The sequence below is a fragment of the Jaculus jaculus genome, chromosome 6 (genome assembly GCF_020740685.1).
Source record: "Jaculus jaculus isolate mJacJac1 chromosome 6, mJacJac1.mat.Y.cur, whole genome shotgun sequence".
Classification (NCBI taxonomy): Eukaryota; Metazoa; Chordata; class Mammalia; order Rodentia; family Dipodidae; genus Jaculus; species Jaculus jaculus.
The window spans coordinates 160018103-160035909 of NC_059107.1; the positions used below are offsets into that span (position 1 = coordinate 160018103).

General features: G+C 48.9%; 1 protein-coding gene across 4 annotated transcripts in view; it reads right to left on the minus strand.

Annotated features, from left to right (window-relative positions):
* Arfgap3 (ADP ribosylation factor GTPase activating protein 3) overlaps positions 1–15410 on the minus strand; it is a 58765-nt gene extending 43355 nt beyond the window's left edge. For all 4 annotated transcript variants that reach the window (XM_045152111.1, XM_045152113.1, XM_045152112.1 and 1 more), the window contains exons 1-3: positions 15256–15410; positions 3007–3125; positions 513–585 (exon numbers count right to left, since the gene is read on the minus strand). In XM_045152111.1, coding sequence (XP_045008046.1) covers positions 513–585; positions 3007–3125; positions 15256–15324 — 261 coding nt within the window. In that variant the 5' untranslated portion in view covers positions 15325–15410. The remainder of the gene's footprint in view (positions 1–512; positions 586–3006; positions 3126–15255) is intronic.
* Between the last annotated feature and the right edge of the window lie 2397 nt (positions 15411–17807).

Below are 17807 nucleotides of genomic sequence, written 5' to 3' on the forward strand. Positions count from 1 at the left end.
AGGCTAAACTCAAACTCATAGCAATCCTCTGCCTCCCGAGTGCTGGGATTAAAAGCATGTGCCACCAAGCCTGGTGGGGTCTAGCTTTTTGATTTACTGGATGAAATATTAATGGAAATACATGCATTCCATTCAAGGCACAAAGGTCACAATGAAACTCTCTATGTCATAAAGATTCTCCAGTTTCTCTCCATCCTCACTTGCCTTGAATTTTCACAGCTCTTACCAACAATGCCTATCTACTTCTTGATCATTTACTTCTTCAGTTGCCCTGAGTCTCGCCTCAAGATGGGTTCTCGTTGGTCACCAGCCACCCAATGCTGTGTCACCACAGACCCAACACACCACTTGACACATGGTGCTCACCAGTTGTTCACACATTTCTGAATAAGCACACCAAGCCTGCTCTGCCTTTCCCCTTCCCGCGGGGCTTCCCAGTCACACAGGCACGATCTCCACTCCTGTGAGGAGCACTAGACATGAAGGGAAGGACGAGCCTGGGGTGAACTTACAGCGTTGGCATTTCCTCCAACTTGCATGCAGCGCAGTTGAAACCAAGACCAGTTAGAGTCCAGTTCCGTAGATCTAGTTGGAAAGAACATTCCAGAGTGTTAGATGGTGTCTTCTCCACTGGACTTCTGGAAACATTTCCTTCGGTTTTAGAGCCCCGAAGAACTCTGTGTAGACAGGTGTGATGACGTATACCTGTAACCCCAGCTCCTGAGAGGCAGAGCCGCCAGGACTGCCTGGGATACACACAGCTCTGTGTCCAAAAAAGAAAGAAAGAAAGACACCCCCCCCGCAAATCCCAGGGCTGGGTTGCAGTTCAGAGGCACAAGAGCTCAGCCCACCTTCAAGTGAAGGGGTGCCGCTCCTCAGTGACCCCCTCATCCTCAGCCCCACTTCAAGTGAAGGAGCCTCACAGCGGTAGGTAGGGATGGCAGTATTTCCTTTCCACCCAAAGTGGGCACAGCGCTTAGTTTCCATCTCCAGTGGAGTTGGCCTGTCCCCAGGTCTGCCCTGACAACATCTGATGCAGGGATCCTGGTTACATTTTCAAGCTCCGGCAAACGGGAGAAGAGACAGAGGAAGAGGAGCTGCTCACGCCTGGCACTGAGACCTCAAAGGTAGGGCTGGGTCAACCCCAGCCTTGGTGGGAGGGCTTGGTTCCAAAGTGGCTTGTCGACTCTTCTGACTCCTAACCTGACCCCCTGGCTTGTCTCCAACGACACAGCTTAAAATTACATTGTTCTGTGTCAAATTGTTAATTAGAAATTCTACCTAAAAAGAGTAAGGTCTACTCAGTGAAACACACCACTTACGCCACACTGTTAGGTGACGGTACCTTAGAAAGGGGCTCTGAGTGCATGCACAAGTGTGTGTGGCTGTAGGGGAGATGAGAGAGAAAGCGAGGGGTCTGGAGCAGAACTACTTTTGTTGTTGGTGGTGGTGGTGGTTTTTCGAGGTAGGGTCACACTCTAGCTGAGGATGACCTGGAACTCACTATGTAGTCTCAGGGTGGCCTCAAACTCATGGCGATCCTCCTACCTCTGCTGGGATTAAAGGCGTGCGCCACTACACTCGGCCGAGTAGGAACTTTCATGTTATATTTTATGTACTTTAGGACTGTTGGACTTTTCCCCAATGACTGGATGTATGTTATTATTTATTATATGATGTATATATCATAATTGAGTTAGGTCTTTTTGTGTTTCCCAGGCTGGTCTTCAACTTGTGAGTTAAAGTAATTCAACTCACCTTCCCAGTGCTGGAACCAATCTTGTGATGATTTTTGTCTGCCTTTTGAGATGGACTTGTTACACAGCCCTGCCTGGTTTGGAACTCATTATGTAGACCAAGCTGGCCTGGAATTCGTAATCAATAAAAAAAGGTAAGGCAGCTGGGCGTGGTGGCGCACGCCTTTAATCCCAGCACTCGGGAGGCAGAGGTAGGAGGATCACCATGAGTTCAAGGCCACCCTGAGACTACATAGTGAATTCCAGGTCAGCCTGGACCAGAGTGAGACCCTACCTCAAAAAAAAAAAAATAAATAAATAAATAAAGGTAAGGCACACTCCTTCCACCTCTCCCTAAACCCACACCGACTCCCTGACTGCCAAGGAGTCTGTCAAGTCCCTTCACATCAGGTCCGACAATGAACAGAGGATGACACCGATGTGTGTGTGTGTGTGTTCATCTTCACTGTCAACCTGACTGCGTTTCAAATCACCTAGGAAACAACCGGAGTGTGTGTGTGAGCTGCTTCCAGAGGCTTAACTGAGGAGGGCAGACCTGGCCTGGACGTGGGTGGCACTATCTTATAGGCTGGGGGCCTAGACTGAGCAAAAAGGAGGAAATGAGCGCTGCAGAGATGGCTTAGTGGTTAAGGCACTTTCCTATAAGCCTAAGGACTCATGTTCCACTCTCCAGGTCCCATGTAAAGCCAGATGCACAGTGACACAAGCGTGCAAGGTTGCACATGTGCACAAGAGGGCGCAGGCATCTGGAGTTTGACTGCAGTGGCTGGATGACCTGGTACGCCAATTTTCTCTCTCTCATTAAAAAAGAGAGAGAGAGAGAAAATGAGGGTCTAGGATGTGGCTCAGTTAGGAAACTGACTATCTGCCTGGCATGCACAAAGCCCTGAATAAACTGGGTGTGGTGGCACATGTTTACAACCCCAGCACTGGAGGCAGAGGAAAGAGGATCAGAAGTTTAAGGTTATCTTCAGCTACATGGTAAGTTCAAAGCCATCTTGGGATATTTAATAAGACTGCCAGAAAGAAAGAGAAGCATCATGCTCCTGCCTCCACACCTAGAGTCATGGTTCTTACCATGCTTCTCCCACCATGATGGACCAGTCCCTCAACCATGAGCCAAAATCAACCCTCCCTTCCTTCCTTAACCTGTTTTTGTGAAGCATTTTGTCACAGCAATGAGACAAGTAATGAATATACTCCTATAATAGTATGATCTCTCCCACCCAGCAAGGGAAGGTTCACATACCGAATGAAACTCAAATGGACACCAAGTGACCGGTGTGACCCCGAGCAATCGATGCAAAGAAACACTCCGTAGGTTATGCTCGCCCAGCTGGGATTTTTGGTTCCACAGTCAAAGCACATCTGAAAGAAAACGTTATGCAGCTGGAGATTATACATATATATTAGCAAGCTGGGTGTGGGAGGAGTGAGAGAATGAGAAAATGGGCACGGCAGGGCCTCTTGCCACTGAATAGAAACTCCAGACACATGTGCCACTTTATGCCACTTAGCTTTATGTGGGTACCAGGGATTGGAACTCATGCTGTCAGGCTTTGTAAGCAAGTGCCTTTAACCACTGAACATCTCTCCAGCACCTGGTAACCAATCTATATTAGTCGATGAGCCACCGACAGCACACAGAATGTGACCAGCTTGCAAGCTGCACAACCTTCACTCTTTAAAATTTCTTTATTACAGTATACATTACCTAGATTTTCACAACTCTCAAATTTTAATTTCTTGTACCATAGTAACAGGAAGTTTTCAATGTAACTGTATTAATGATACACTGTTGCACATACAACACTGCATTATGAACAGTGAGGAGAGCTAAGGTCTGCGGGACATCTGAAACACTGCTGAGCTTTGAGGCTTCAGGAGAGACCTCACACGTAAATGAACCCTGACCAGGAAATGTGGGCCTGCTGGGAACACTCTGGCCGTCACCACCTGATGCTCAGCAGTAGATAACTAATCCAGAGCAGCACTCCTTATGAAACACTGCTTTTCCGGCGCCGGCGCCACCCCTCCACCCTGTCCAGGGCACTGAGTTTGCTCCTTTGCCTGTCATGTTGCTTGCTTTCTCTACTAGCACAGAAACTACATAGCATTCTGCCAAATAGATAAGAATATTTTCTTTTCAAAAGTCTACTTATTTATTTATTTGAGAGTGACAGAGAGTGGGAGAGAGAGAGAGAGGGAGGGAGGGAGAGAGGATGGGCACATCAGGGCCTCCAGCCATTGCAAACGAACTCCAGACGTGTGTGCCACCTTGTGCATCTGGCTTACATGGGTCCTGGGGAATTGAGCCTCGAACTGGGGTCCTTAGGCTTCACAGGCAAGCACTTTAAAGGCTAAGCCATCTCTCCATCCCTAGGAATATTTTCGTTTTGTGTGTGCAGTATGATGTATGCACGTGTGTGTACACAAGCATAAGCATGGATGCACACACATACGGAGGCCAGAGAAGGACACTGGGTGCTCTGCTCTCTTCCTCTTCCACCTTGCCTTCTTCACACAGGGTTTCTTACTGAACATGAGCTCACCAGTTTTCGGTTGGACTGGCTGATCGCTCCAGCGAGCCTCCTGTCTCCACCCCCTTCAGCAAGTGGGGCTGCAGGTACCCGCAGCCACGCCTGGCTTTTTAAGCGTTTGCTGCGGATTGGGCTCAAGTCCTCCTGTGAGTAGAAAACGCTCTCACCTGGAGACAGCCGCCTAGCACCTTAGCAAGGGTCCTTTTTTCCATCCTTCTCACGATTTTTTTTTTTTATTTTTTTGGTCAGAGAGAGACAGAATGAGAATTGGTGTACCAGGGCCTCCAGCCACTGAAACTGAACTCCAGATGCATGCGCCAGGTTGTGGGCATGTGCCACCTTGTGTGCTTGGGTCACCTTGTGTGTCTGGCTTTTGTGGGACCTGGAGCGTTGAATATGAGTCCTTAAGGCTTCACAGGCAAGTGCCTTAACCACTAAGCCCTTTCTCCAGCCTACCTTAGTAGTTTGGTTTTTTTTAATAAGTTTTTTTTTTTGGTTTTTCAAGGTAGGGTCTCACTCTAGCCCAGGCTGACCTGGAATTCACTATGGAGTCTCAGGGTGGCCTGGAACTCACTGTGATCCTCCTACCTCTGCCTCCCAAGTGCTGGGATTAAAGGCGTGTGTGCCACTACACCCGGCTAAATAAGATTCTTTTTTTTTTTTTTTTTTTTTTTTTTTTTTAGTATTTTACTTATTTATTTGAGAGAGAGAGGGAGGGAAAGAGAGAGAATGGGTGTACCAGGGCCTCTAGCCACTGCAAATGAACTCCAGATGCATGCATCTGGCTTATGTGGGTACTGGGGAATTGAACCTGGGTGCCTTGGCTTCACAGGCAAGCAGCTTAACTGCTAAGCCATCTCTTCAGCCTGACCCCTTCGTAGTTTTTAATCTTACACCGAGGCTGAATATTGGTCTTTGCTCACAACAAGCACTCAGTAACGGTTGATTAACCAAGTAGACAACACACAGAACCTACTTATCAACTCAAAAGTCATCAGGAGGGCTGGAGAGATGGCTTAACGGTTAAGCGCTTGCCTGTGGAGCTTAAGGACCCACGTTAGCCAGATGCATAAGGGGGCGCACGTGTCTGCAGTTCGTTTGCAGTGGCTGGAAGCCCTGGTGCACCCATTCTCTCACCCCCCCGCCTTCTCTCTCTCTCTCTCTCTCTCTTTCCTCCCCTTTTCTGTCTGTCGCTCCCAAATTAAAAAAAAAAAAAAAAAAGATAACCTCCTCCATGTAGACCAGCTGACAGAAAGCTGAAAGAAGCCATTCTACATGTAGTTCAATGGGAGAAAGAGATGCACCAGTGAAGATACTCAATGGTGGACAGTGCAAGCCTTATAATTGGCCAGCCAGAACAAATGAGCCAATGGGTACAATAGTGGCACGTCTGTCATGGTGGAAACCAACTACCCTCCAATTGGACTGGAGGTCTGCTCCATGGGGGAAAACACATCCCTGATACTGAAAACTTAAAACAGGGGTAGTCATGAGCCCTAGGGGTGTAACATCTGCTGATGTCTGGAAAAATGTATATACTATGCTTATCAAACTGCCCAGTAAGCACTTCTCTTAATATTTATACCCTTATGTTAACGTTACTCTCACTTTGGGTAGAGAATCTTATCTTTTCAGATGGCAGTGACCTTGGGATGCCTCAGATGGTATCATAGTGCTAGAAAGAAGTGACTGGAGCACTGAGTAACATCTTGATCACACCTTCCAAGACTCAGGGTCTAATGCGGGAGAGGTGGCGGAAAGAATGTAAGAGCCAAAGGAAGGGTAGGACTCCGTAAAACGTGCTCCCTCCAGACATAAAATGGCCTGGATATCCATGACCTCATAGTGCCTGACACTACCTACACAAGACTATCAAAAGAGGAGGAAAAGACCATGACATCAAAATAAAAGAGAGACTGACTGAGATGGGGAGGGGATATGATGGAGAATGGAATTTCAAAGGGGAAAGTGGGGGGGGGGGGGTACTACCATGGAATACTTTTTATAATCATGGCAAATGTTAATAAAAATTGAGAAAAAAAAAGTCATCAGGAGTTCCTTCCGCAGTGCCAGTGAAGAACACTCTTCCTCTGCCAATCGGTGCATCAAGGCACATACAGCACACAGGCCACAGCGCGGGGCTGAGAGACTCTGCTCCAGGGTGTACACGGGTGAGCCACGCAACAGAGAAGGTGACCAAAGTTCTCTTCTAACCTCTGCACATACATACACACACACGCAGGTGGGTGCCAAAAATATATAAGTGAGCCAGACATGGTGGTGTACACTTTTAATCCCAGAGGTAGAAGGATCTACTGTGACTTTAAGGCCAGCATGGAACTACAAAGTGAGTTCCAGGTCAGCTTGAGCTGATGAGACTCTATCTTGAAAAAACTTAAATAAATAAATGCATAGTGCTACCTGGGCATGGTGGCTCATGTCTTTAATCCCAGGTTTGAGGTAGGAGAATTGCTGTGAGTTTGAGGTCAATCTGGGGTACAAAGAGAGTTCCAGGTCAGTCTGGGCTAGAGTGAGCCCCTATCTCAAAAACAAAGTGTTTGACATGGAATCTAATATTAATAGTTAAAGTCAGGACAATAATTGTAAAAATACCACAAATAGGAAAATTGTCTTTTAATATTTTTCAAAAAAAAATTTAACATACTTTATAAGTCAAAATCATATTGTCAAACCTACCTAGATGAAGCCAGGCATGGTGGCACATACCTTTAATGCCAGCACTTGGGAAACAGAGGTAGAAGATCGCCACCCTGAGACTACATATTGAAATTCTAGTCAGCCTGGGCTAGCAAAACACTACCTCAAAAAGCAAAAGCAAAAAAAAAAAAAAAAAAAAAAAAGGGCTGGAGAGATGACTTAGCAGTTACGGCACTTGTCTGTGAACCCTAAGGACCTAGGTTTGATTCTTCAGGCCCCACGTAAGCCAGATACACATGATGGCACATGAATCTGGAATTCGGTTGTGAGGCCCTGGAGCACCCATTCTCTCAATTTCTCTCCTTCCTTCTCTCTCTCTCTCTCTCTCTCTCTCAATAAATAAATAAATAAATAAATAAATAGAAGATTAACAACAAAACCCTACCTAGATGAATGCTGCTTGAACTATTGTAATCAGGAAGGAGCTGGCCCCTAGCCTTTGGAGGGCCAGACAAGAGAGAAAGGTCACCATGTTAGACTCACCGTGATTGTTATCAATGGCAGGTGTGCAGTGAGGCTGGGCGTGAAGAGGCCGGCTCACTCACTGTGGTGCTCACAGGCTGCCTGCTATGTGCCATACCCTGTGACAGGCGCCGAGGGACAAAGGAGTTGGTGACGTCATAGGCATGCCAGTACATATTAAGCCCTACCTACTTCCTGCCAGGCCACATGACCAGCGAGGAGTTCACTGTGCAGTACAGAGATGGACACAGACAGTAAGTATCCCTTAAAGTAAACAGTTTCTTTGTCGGCAAGGTCAGTGAGAAATCTTGCTGGAGTGGAGCTGAACACCTCCCTGTAGAGCAGCTGACAGAAGGCTGAAGAAGCTACATTGCATGCAGCCCTACGGGAGAGAGAAGTCATCAGTGGTGGAAACGGTGGACACAGAAAGCCTTAAGCTTGGCTAGCCATGCCAAATGACCCAATGTGTGCAATAATGGTATGTCTGTCATGGAGGAAACCAACCACTAATTGGACTGAAGGCCCGCTCCACAGGACAGAATACATGCCTGGTACTGAAAACCGAGTCAGAAGCCTGTGGCAGAGGAGGTCAGGAGCCCTAGGGGAGTAATGCCTGCTAGTGTCTGGCTCAATGCATATATTATGCTCACCAAACAGCCCTGTAAGCATTTTTCTTAATGTTCATACCCATGTATTAATGCTACTCTCACTTTTGGTTAGAGAAGCTTCTCTTCAGATGGCAGTGACCCCTGGGATGACTAAAAAGGCACCATATGGTACACACTTTTAATCCCAGTACTTGGGAGGCAGAGGTAGGAGGACTGCCATGAGTTCAAGCATACCCTGGGACTACATAGTGAATTCCAGGTCAGCCTGGGCTCGAATGAAACCCTACCACAAAACACACACACACACACACACACACACACACACACACACACAAAAGCACTATAGTGCTGAGAAGTGACAGAGGAGTGCTCAGCACTGAGATATCTCTATCACACCTTCCAAGGCTCAGGGTCCATTGCGGAAGAGGTGGCAGAAAGAATGTAACAGCCAAAGGAAGGGTAGGACTCCTTACAACATGCTCCTCCAGACACAAAATGGCCTGGATATCCACACCTCACAGTGCCTGACACTACCTACACAAGACCATCATAACAAAAGGAAAAGATGATGTCAAAATAAAAGAGACTACTTGAGAGAGGAGGGGGTGTGATGGAGAGTGGATATGTGAAGGGGAAGGTAGGGAAAGGGTGGGAAGTATCATGGTTTATTGTCTATAATTATGTAAGTTGTCAATAAAAAAAGTTTATTTTTTTTTAAAGCAAGCCAGATGTGGTAGCACACACCTTTAATCCCAGCACTAGGGAAGCAGAGGTAGGCGGATTGCTGTGAGTTTGAGGCCACCCTGAGACTATATAGTCAATTCCAGGTCAGCCTGGGCTACAGCGAGTCTCTACCTTGAAAAACATACACACAAAAAACATAAAACAACAACAAAGAAAAAACTCAGCAATAAGGATGGTTAGATGGTTACAAAAGGCTTTTTCTTTTTGGAGCTGACACACATGAATGTGCATGTGTGTATAGTATGCATATACATGTGTACTCAGATGCACGCACCATGTGCACATGGCAGCAGAAGCCAGAGGATATCCCAGAGCTCACCGTTTTTCAGTTAGACTGGCTAACCAATGAGCCCAGTGATTCTCCTGCCCCTACACCCCTCAGCACTGGGGTTACAAGAGTGCACACCACACACACACCTCTATGTTTTATTTTTATCTTATAGCCAAGTGTGGTAGTGCCTGTCTTTAATCGCAACACTTAGGAGGGCAGAGGTAGGAGGACTGCCATGAGTTCATGGCCATCCTGAGACTATATAGTGAGTTACTGGTCAGCCTGGGTTAGAGTGAGACCCCTACCTTGAAAAACCAAAACAACAAAATAATTTATATTAGACAGAGAGAGAGAGAGACAGAGAAAATTGGCATGCCAGGGCCTGAAATGGAACTCCAAACACTTGCACCATCTTGTGGGCATGTGTGACCCTATGCTTGCCTTACCATTATGCATCTGGCTTACATGGGATGTGGAGAGTTGAACATGGGTCCTTAGGCTTCGCAGCAAGTGCCTTAACTGTGAAGCCATCTCTCTAGCCCCCTACACACCTCTTTTTATGTGGGTGCTAGGGCTTGAGCTCAGGTCCTCATGCTTGAGCAGCAAATTCTCTTACCTGAACTGCGGAGACAACTCCCCAGCCTATGTAAGGCTTCCACATGGGGGTCAATGACACATCTGGGATCTCACGAACAAGGTCCAAAGAGGCAGTGAGTGGTAGAGCCTGTGTAGGTCATGGCCCTGCTGATGTGGTGGCAGCAGAGACATGGTGGACAGTCCAGAGCAGGCTAGCTGAGGGTCACTTCTGAGGTGGTCACAGGCTGGCCACAGGAACAGTGGCTGGGCTTGGTAGTGCAGGCCTGTAACCCCAGCTACTCTGGAACTTGAGTTAGGAGGTGGTGTTTTGTTTTGTTTTTTTTAAGATTTTCTTTTTTTCTGTTTTTTAAAAATATTTATTTATTTAAGAGAGAGAGAGAGAGAGAGAGAGAATGGGTATGCCAGGGCCTCTAGCCACTGCAAACGAACTCTAGATGCATGTACCACCTTGTGCATCTGGCTTTATGTGGGTTCTGGGGAATCGAACCCAGGTCTTTTAGGTATTGCAGGCAAGCACCTTAACTGCTAAGCCATCTCTCCAGCCCCTGAAATAGGTTTAAGGTCAGCCTGGGCAACTTAATGAAATTTTGTCTCAAAATAATTAAAAAGGGGGGGGGGGAGCCGGGCATGATGGCGCACGCCTTTAATCCCAGCACTCGGGAGGCAGAGGTAGGCGGATCGCCGTGAGTTCAAGGCCACCCTGAGACTCCATAGTGAATTCCAGGTCAGCCTGGGCTAGAGTGAGACCCTACCTCGAAAAACCAAAAAAAAAAAAGGTATTAAAAACTGGGGGCAAAGGTATTGTTCAGTGGTGGTACACTCTTCTAACATGGGTGAGTGAGGTCCTGTGATCAATTCCCTGGTACAAACAGAGCCAGCAGTGGGTTCCCGGCAAGGCTGAGGAAATGCCAGAATGCAGCTGTAGAGGGCCAAAGCTGTGTCTGCCTTGTTCACCTGAGCGTAGCACCGGCTTGGCACAAAGCAGGCAGTCTGTAATGGGCAAACACAGGTAATAGGGCAATTGACAGGGTGGAGCCTGGGGACTGTGTGAGACTGAAAGCAGGTGGAATTGCAGGTCAGAGACAGGAATGGTGGCTTGCTTATAATCCCAGCATTCAAGGAGCAGAAGTAGGAGGACCTCAAGTGTGAGGCCAGCCTGAGCTATAGAGAGACCCTGACTTGTGAGAGGGGGAGATGGCAGCATGGCCTGAGCAGAGGCTGGACATCACTTCTGCCACAGCAGGTGGACAGCAAAGCAAGAGAGTGAGCCAAACTGACACAGGGGAGCTGACCATAATACCTTAAAGCCTTCCCCTAGGAACACACCTCCTCCAGCAAGGCTCTGCCTCCCAAATTGCTACCAGCTGGGGACCAGGCAGTCATAACACGTAAGTTTATGGGGGACATTTGATTTAAGCCAACATATAGAGGAGAAGGAAGAGGAAAAGGAGACTGAGGAAGAGAATGAAGGTCAGTCTGGATCTCACAATACTGCATTAATGTGACTGCTGGAGCAGGAAACTCTTTATGAGACAAACAGAGAGAATGGCCAGGTGTGGTGGCACACACCTTTATTCCCAGCACTTGGGAGGCAGAGGTAGAAGGATTGCTGTGAGTTTTAGGCCACCCTGAGACTACGTAGTGAATTTCAGGTCAGCCTATGCTAGAGCAAAACCCTACATTGAACCCCCCCCCCAAAAAAAAAGACGGAGAGGTGGGGAGATGAGAATATAGCCCAGCATCAAGCTCTTGCCTATAGTGGTCAAAGCCCTAGATACAATCCCCAATAACACACACACACACACACACACACACACAGAGCTTATAGTTGTCCAAGTCTGTCAAACCATGAAAACTACTTTTCATTTTGGTTCAGGCAACAGCTTCATGCTAATGATCAAACAGTTTCAAGCTAAGACTGAGAACTATGGCAAACTGCTGTGAAATATTATCAGAAAAGAATTTTTGTTTTTTCGAGGTACGGTCTTGCTCTAGCCAATGCTGACCTGGAATTCACTATGTATTCTCAGGCTGGCCTTGAACTCATGGTGATCTTCCTACCTCTGCCTCCTGAGTACTGGGATTAAAGGCATGTGCTACCAAGCCTGGCATCAGAGAATATTTTTGCATATTGCCTAATTATATTACAGAATATAAAACATCCACAGGTATGTTCTTTGTTTCTCTCTCTCTCTCTCTTTTTTCAAGGTAGGGTCTCACTCTAGCCCAGGATGCTCTGGAATTCACTATGTAGTCTCAGGCTGGCCTCAATCTTATGGCAATTCTCCTACCTCTGCCTCCCAAGTGCTGGGATTATGGGTGTGCACCACCATGCCTCGTCACAGCTATGTTCTTCATAATGAAAATTAAAAATGATTGACACTTATGCAAGATTAGTATAGAAGGTGCTTTTCCTGGACCATCTAATCTAATCCTCACAATAATCCTTTGAGTTAGATCCGGTTTGCACCTCACATTCAGATGAGGAAAATAAAGCACAAAGTGGTCAAGGAATCTGCTTCAGGGTGGTACACCTAAAAAGGAGCACTGTGTGTGCACTTGGTTTTTGTGGCAGTCTCACTACATAGCCCAAGCTGGCCTGTAACCTGTGGCAGTCCTCTTGCCCAGTCACCCCAAATACTGGAGTACCACTGGAGTACCACCACTCCCGGCTACACAATAATTTTAAATTTATTTTAGATAAACAATTTCATGTAGCCCAGTGGCCTAGAACTGCTATGTAGTTGACCTTGAACTCCCGATCTTTCTGCCTCTGCCTTCTAAATGCTAGACTACAGGCTTGCACCACCATGCCCTACTCAATAATATGTAAGCAAGCCCTCAAAAATGCCTCCTGGTATAATGGCACTGAGTTTGTTTATTTTTAAATATTTTTATTTATTTGAAAGAAGAGTGTTGCAGTCAGGTTTGCATTGCTGGTAGAAATCACCCAACCAAGAGCAGCTTTTGGGAAAAAAGGTTTATTTTGTCTTACAGGCTCAAGGGGAAGCTCCATGATGGCAGGGGGAAATGATGGCATGAGCAGAGGGTAGACATCACCCCCTGGCTAACATAAGGTGGGCAATAGCAACAGGAGAGTATGCCAAACACTGCCAAGGGGAGCTGGCTATAACACCCATAAGCCCGCTCCCAACAATACACTGCCTCCAGGAGGTGTTAATTCCCAAATCTCCATCAGCTGGGAACCCAGCATTCAGAACACCTGAATTTATGGGGGACATAGGAATCAAACCACCAGAGAGTGAGAGAGAGAGAAAATGAATGAGTATGAATGGGCATGTCAGAACCTCCAGCCACTACAAACAAACTCCAGATGCATGTGCCACTTTGTGCATCTGGTTTTACATGTGTATGGGGAATTGAACTCAGGTCATCAGGCTTTGTAAGCAAGCGCCTTTAACCACTGAGCAATCTCCCCAGCCCTGTTAATTTTTTGAGGCACGGTCTCTCTCTAGCCCAGGCAGACCTGGAACTCACTTTGTAACCCATGCTGGCCTCACTTAGATATCCTCCTACCTCAGCCTCCTGGGCTGACACTGACTTCTTTCTTTTGTAAAATTTATTTATTTGAGAGAGTCAGATAGAGAGAAACAGAGAATGGGTGTGCCAGGGCCTCCAGCCACTGCAAATGAGCTCCAGACATAAGCACCACCTTGTGTATCTGGCTTACATGGGTCCTGGGGAATTGAACCTGAGTCCTTAGGCTTTGCAGGCAAGAGCCTAACAGCAAAGTCATCTCTCCAGGCCTACACTGACTTCTTATTTCAAAGAGATGCCTTCCCTTTGATGGATTCCAAGAGAACACATGTTGTGTTGATGTGGTTCTGAGATAAAGCAGAAGAAATACATAGTTTCCATCCTGGTGTGGCAATAAAGTAACCACTTTACAAACTGACCAAACTAAATTTAAAACTCTATACAACAAGCCGGTGTGGTGGTGCACACATTTAATCCCAGCACTCAGGGAGGCAGAGGTAGGAGGATCGCCGTGAGTTCAAGGCCACCCTGAGACTACATAGTGAATTCCAGGTCAGCCTAAGCTAAAGTGAGAACTTACCAAGAAAACCAAAATAACAGTAATAATAAATGTATATACCAGCAAAGCAATGGACACTGGACAATGCCTGGAGGTTTTCTCCATGTTCTTGCACCCCTCAACCACCCACAATAAACTGCTGCGCTTCCCCATTTCTCTTATGCTCGCTTCCACCATCAAGACTTAAAACCCCTCAATTTTGTAAAATTTAGGAACTTTCTATGTCATACTTTAGAATTCATGTCCATGCTCTTAACAGATGTTTTCTTTCTTTCCTTCTTTCTTTGCCAAGGCAGGGACTCACTGTAGCTCAGGTTGACCCAGAACTCACTCTGTGATCCCAGGCTGGCCTCGAACTCACAGTGATCTTCCTACCTCTGCCTCCCAAGTGCTGGGATTAGGGGCGTGTGCCACCACGCTTGGCACAGATGTTTTCTTTTGAGGTGACAGCGGAAACCAGATTGAACTCCAGGCGGAGTGGGGAGAGTCCACAGTGACACGAAAGCCCTTTGCACTTTCCAGGTTCCACCCTACCTCGTCATCCTCAGGGAAGCTGTCACCCTAGCCCCGTGCATCATCGTACCACCGCCAGCCAGACACTAAAGGTCGCAAAGGGGTGCGGGGTGGGTTGGGGGGAAGCCTCTGGTGTCAAAAGAAGTGTGGAGGACGTCAATCTCTAAAGTGAGGTCAGGAACAAAGAAAAGCTGGGAGCCATAACAGAGAACGCGCTAGCTTTACTGGACTGGGAAACTGAGGCTACTATCAAAGGACAGCAGGACTGGCTCCAACAGGTCCAAGACAAGGTCCACGGTGGGGTGTGGACGCTCTGCTTTTCCAGCACCCACTGCTACCAGATGGAGTTCTTCCTACTGGGTCCTGTACCCTGTTGGGTTCACCTCCAATCCTCGGGATTCTTGGAACATGCACCCAGCCTCTCTTAGAGCCCCCTCAGGTCCTCGATCCCAGCGCTCCCGGGAACTAACATCCCCCCAATACTCCCCAACGCCATGTCTGCTCTGGGTCCAGTGTCAGGTGCCCCCAGGAGCTCTGGCATTCCACCATGGGTACCCCCAGTTGTCCATGCCCCCAGCCTTCTCTCAGCGCCTCCAAGTACCCTGACCTCCCTCCATGGGCACCCAGATGTGTCCCAGGTACCCTGGTATCTGGCCGCCGGCACCCACAGATGCCCATGCCTCAGCCTGCTCTCAGCGCCTCCAGGTACCCTGGCCTCCCGCCATGGGCACCCACAGATGCCCATGCCTCAGCGCCCCCAGGAGATCCGGGAACCCGGGTGCGCTGCCCACCTCGCCCAAGGTGCGCGCCCCTCCCTAGCGAAGCGTGGGGAGCGGCGAGGCCCGGCCGCCGCCGTGGCCCACAGTGCGACGTGTCACAGGCCGGGCAGCTCCTCCTCCCACGGCCGCGGCCGCTGGCGCCCGCAGGGGGCCGCCGGCGGGGTCCAGCGGGCCAGGCAGTCCGAACGCGTCCCGGAAGGAGCCCTCACCTTGTTAGTGGGCACCGAGCGGAGGCGCTTGAAGATGCTCAGGATGTCCTGCTTGCTCGGGTCCCCCATGGTCGGCACCGAAGCGAGCTGCAGCAGCCCCGCCAGCCGGGAAGAGCTCGGGAGAAGCGGTTGCCGCCTCCCTGTGACCGAGGGCGGCCCAGGGGGTGGGGCTGCGCGTGAGGGAAGGCCCCGCCCCGCAGGGCCCCGCCCACGGGCAGGCGCACGCGCTCTCCCCGCTCGGGGCAAGGCTCCCGTGGCGCCGCCCGCCCCGCCCCGACCTGGCCGCGCTCGCTCGCGGGAGGCGCTGTGAGCGCATGCGCGCCGCTGGCCCCGCCCCGACCGCGCGCGCTCGCGGGGGGGGACTATGAGCGCATGCGCACCGTCAGGCCCGCTCGCTCGCGGGAGGTGCTGGGGGCGCATGCGCAGGGGCTCGCAGGCGCGCCTGGCTTTCCTCGCCCCGGGCGTCGCCGTGGCGCGTAGATGCCGGGCCTTGCGCGACGCTTCCTCGCATATATATACACATATACACGCGGCCCAGCAGCGTTCCCTCTGCCCGGCTGGTCCCTTCCCCTGCGGTGGGCAGAGCCCTCCAGTCTCCCGGGCACCTCAGCCTTGAGAGGAAGCATCAAAGAAAGGGAGAGAGAGAGAATGGGCCGCCAGGGCCTCCAGCCACTGCAGACGAATTCCAGATGTGTGCGCCCCCTTCTGCATCTGGCTAACGTGGGTCCTGGAGAATCGAACCTGGGTCCTTTGGCTTTGCAGGCAAACGCCTTAGCCGCTAAGCCATCCCTCCAGCCCGCTACTTGTTTTTATTCTAGCCCTCAGCCAAAGCCAAGCCCTGAAATGAAACCTGTGCTAGAAAATCGTGCGTTCCCTCTGTCCCTTGAAGCCCAGGTTACCCTAGAAATCAGCGTTTCGCCCGGCTGCCTTGACCTGGCCATCCTCCTGCCTCGGCTTCCCGACTGCGGGGACGATGGGACTATGCACACCTGCATGCTTATCTTGTAATTATCAGTTGCTTGTCCCATCAGTGGGGCGGGTGCCATCCGTGAGGAAACAGCTTCAAGCTCAGAAGTGAGAAGTCTAGGAAAAAAAAAAAAAAAAGAGGCTTGGGCTCCACCCCGACCTTGGATAACAATAGCTGGAAGGCTGAACTTGGGAGCAGGTGCCTCTTTCACAAGGAGGGCGTGGCGCAGCTGGCAAACGTGGCCTCAGGTAGGGCGCTGTGCTAGAAGGAAAACAGGTTTTGGTGTCAGGTGCCTGGCCTCAGCTGCTGCCTCGGTTCAGCCGGCCGCCTCCCAGCATTGCCCCTTCTTTGGTCGATGGCTTCACTTCTCTGTCAGTTACTCATCTGTATATGGACTTGGGAGACAACTCCAAGAAAGGCCTTCAACCTGGGTGGATAGATACCCTCAGAGGAAGTTGGGACTTTTCAAAGAATATACAAACATACCCCAAGGACTGGATCTTTTCCAAGGCTAGGCAATACCTTCCAGAATAGCATGTTACTTCTGCAAACAGCTCTGACCGTTTGAAAGAGATCCCTTATCTTGAGTCAAAGTTTCCGTCTGTGTGATTTATAGAACGTAGATAGGAAGTATACAAGGAAAATAGCCTTCCAGGTGGGGTGGCAGGTGCCTGTAATTCCAGCACTTAGGAGGTGAAAGCAATAAAACCAGGGGTTCAAGGACATCCCTCGCTACAGAGTGAAGCTGACTGAGACCAGTGTGGATTGCATGAGATGCTCTCAAAATTAGAGAATTGTGGCTGTGTCTCTCAGGTGGCCTGATGTCTTCCTGATGCCCCTTTGTAGTTAAATATCCTTAAAGCTGCAGATAGATTCTTTTCCCTCCATCATAAACTATGGCACCAGAGAACTTTTGCAACCCTCCCATCCCAACACAGAGAAACAGACAGACAAACAGACACACACACGAAGGGTCTGCATCCTCAAAAACACACAGACTTCATTACGATATTTAAATTATAGCTTTGACACCTCCCATTTATGGGCTTTTCAAGTTTCATGGGAAGGAATATCGTAAAAGAGAGATCAGGTTCATCATGATTTGGGAGGGAAAAGGGATAGCTTGCCTCATGAATATGTCCCTACCTCAAATACTCATAAAAGCTTCTTAAAAGTCCCTAGTGCACCACCCCAGCATGATGGCTCACACCTCTAATCCAGCACTTGAGAGGCTGAGGTAGGAGAAGCTCTGTGAGATCAAGGCCAGCCTAGGCTAGAGTGAGACCCTGGCCCCCCAAAAAAATCCCCAATGCAGAACCCATTGTGTTATCTCCTCTCCAATCTCTCTGATGTGTATGTATACTTTGCTTTGCTAAATAAACTTCTACTTAAATTCTGTAGGTCTCTCAGCTGAGTTCTTTCTTCCAAGAAATGAGGAGAAATCTTCACTCAACAGTTTAGCCCAACACAGAACACCTGGCATGTTTACCAGGCGTACCCATATTGCAATAATGGTCTCATTTATTCTTTGGAGTTGAATTCTTACTACGCTATACCAGGTTAAGGCAGAATATTGTCTGGTCCA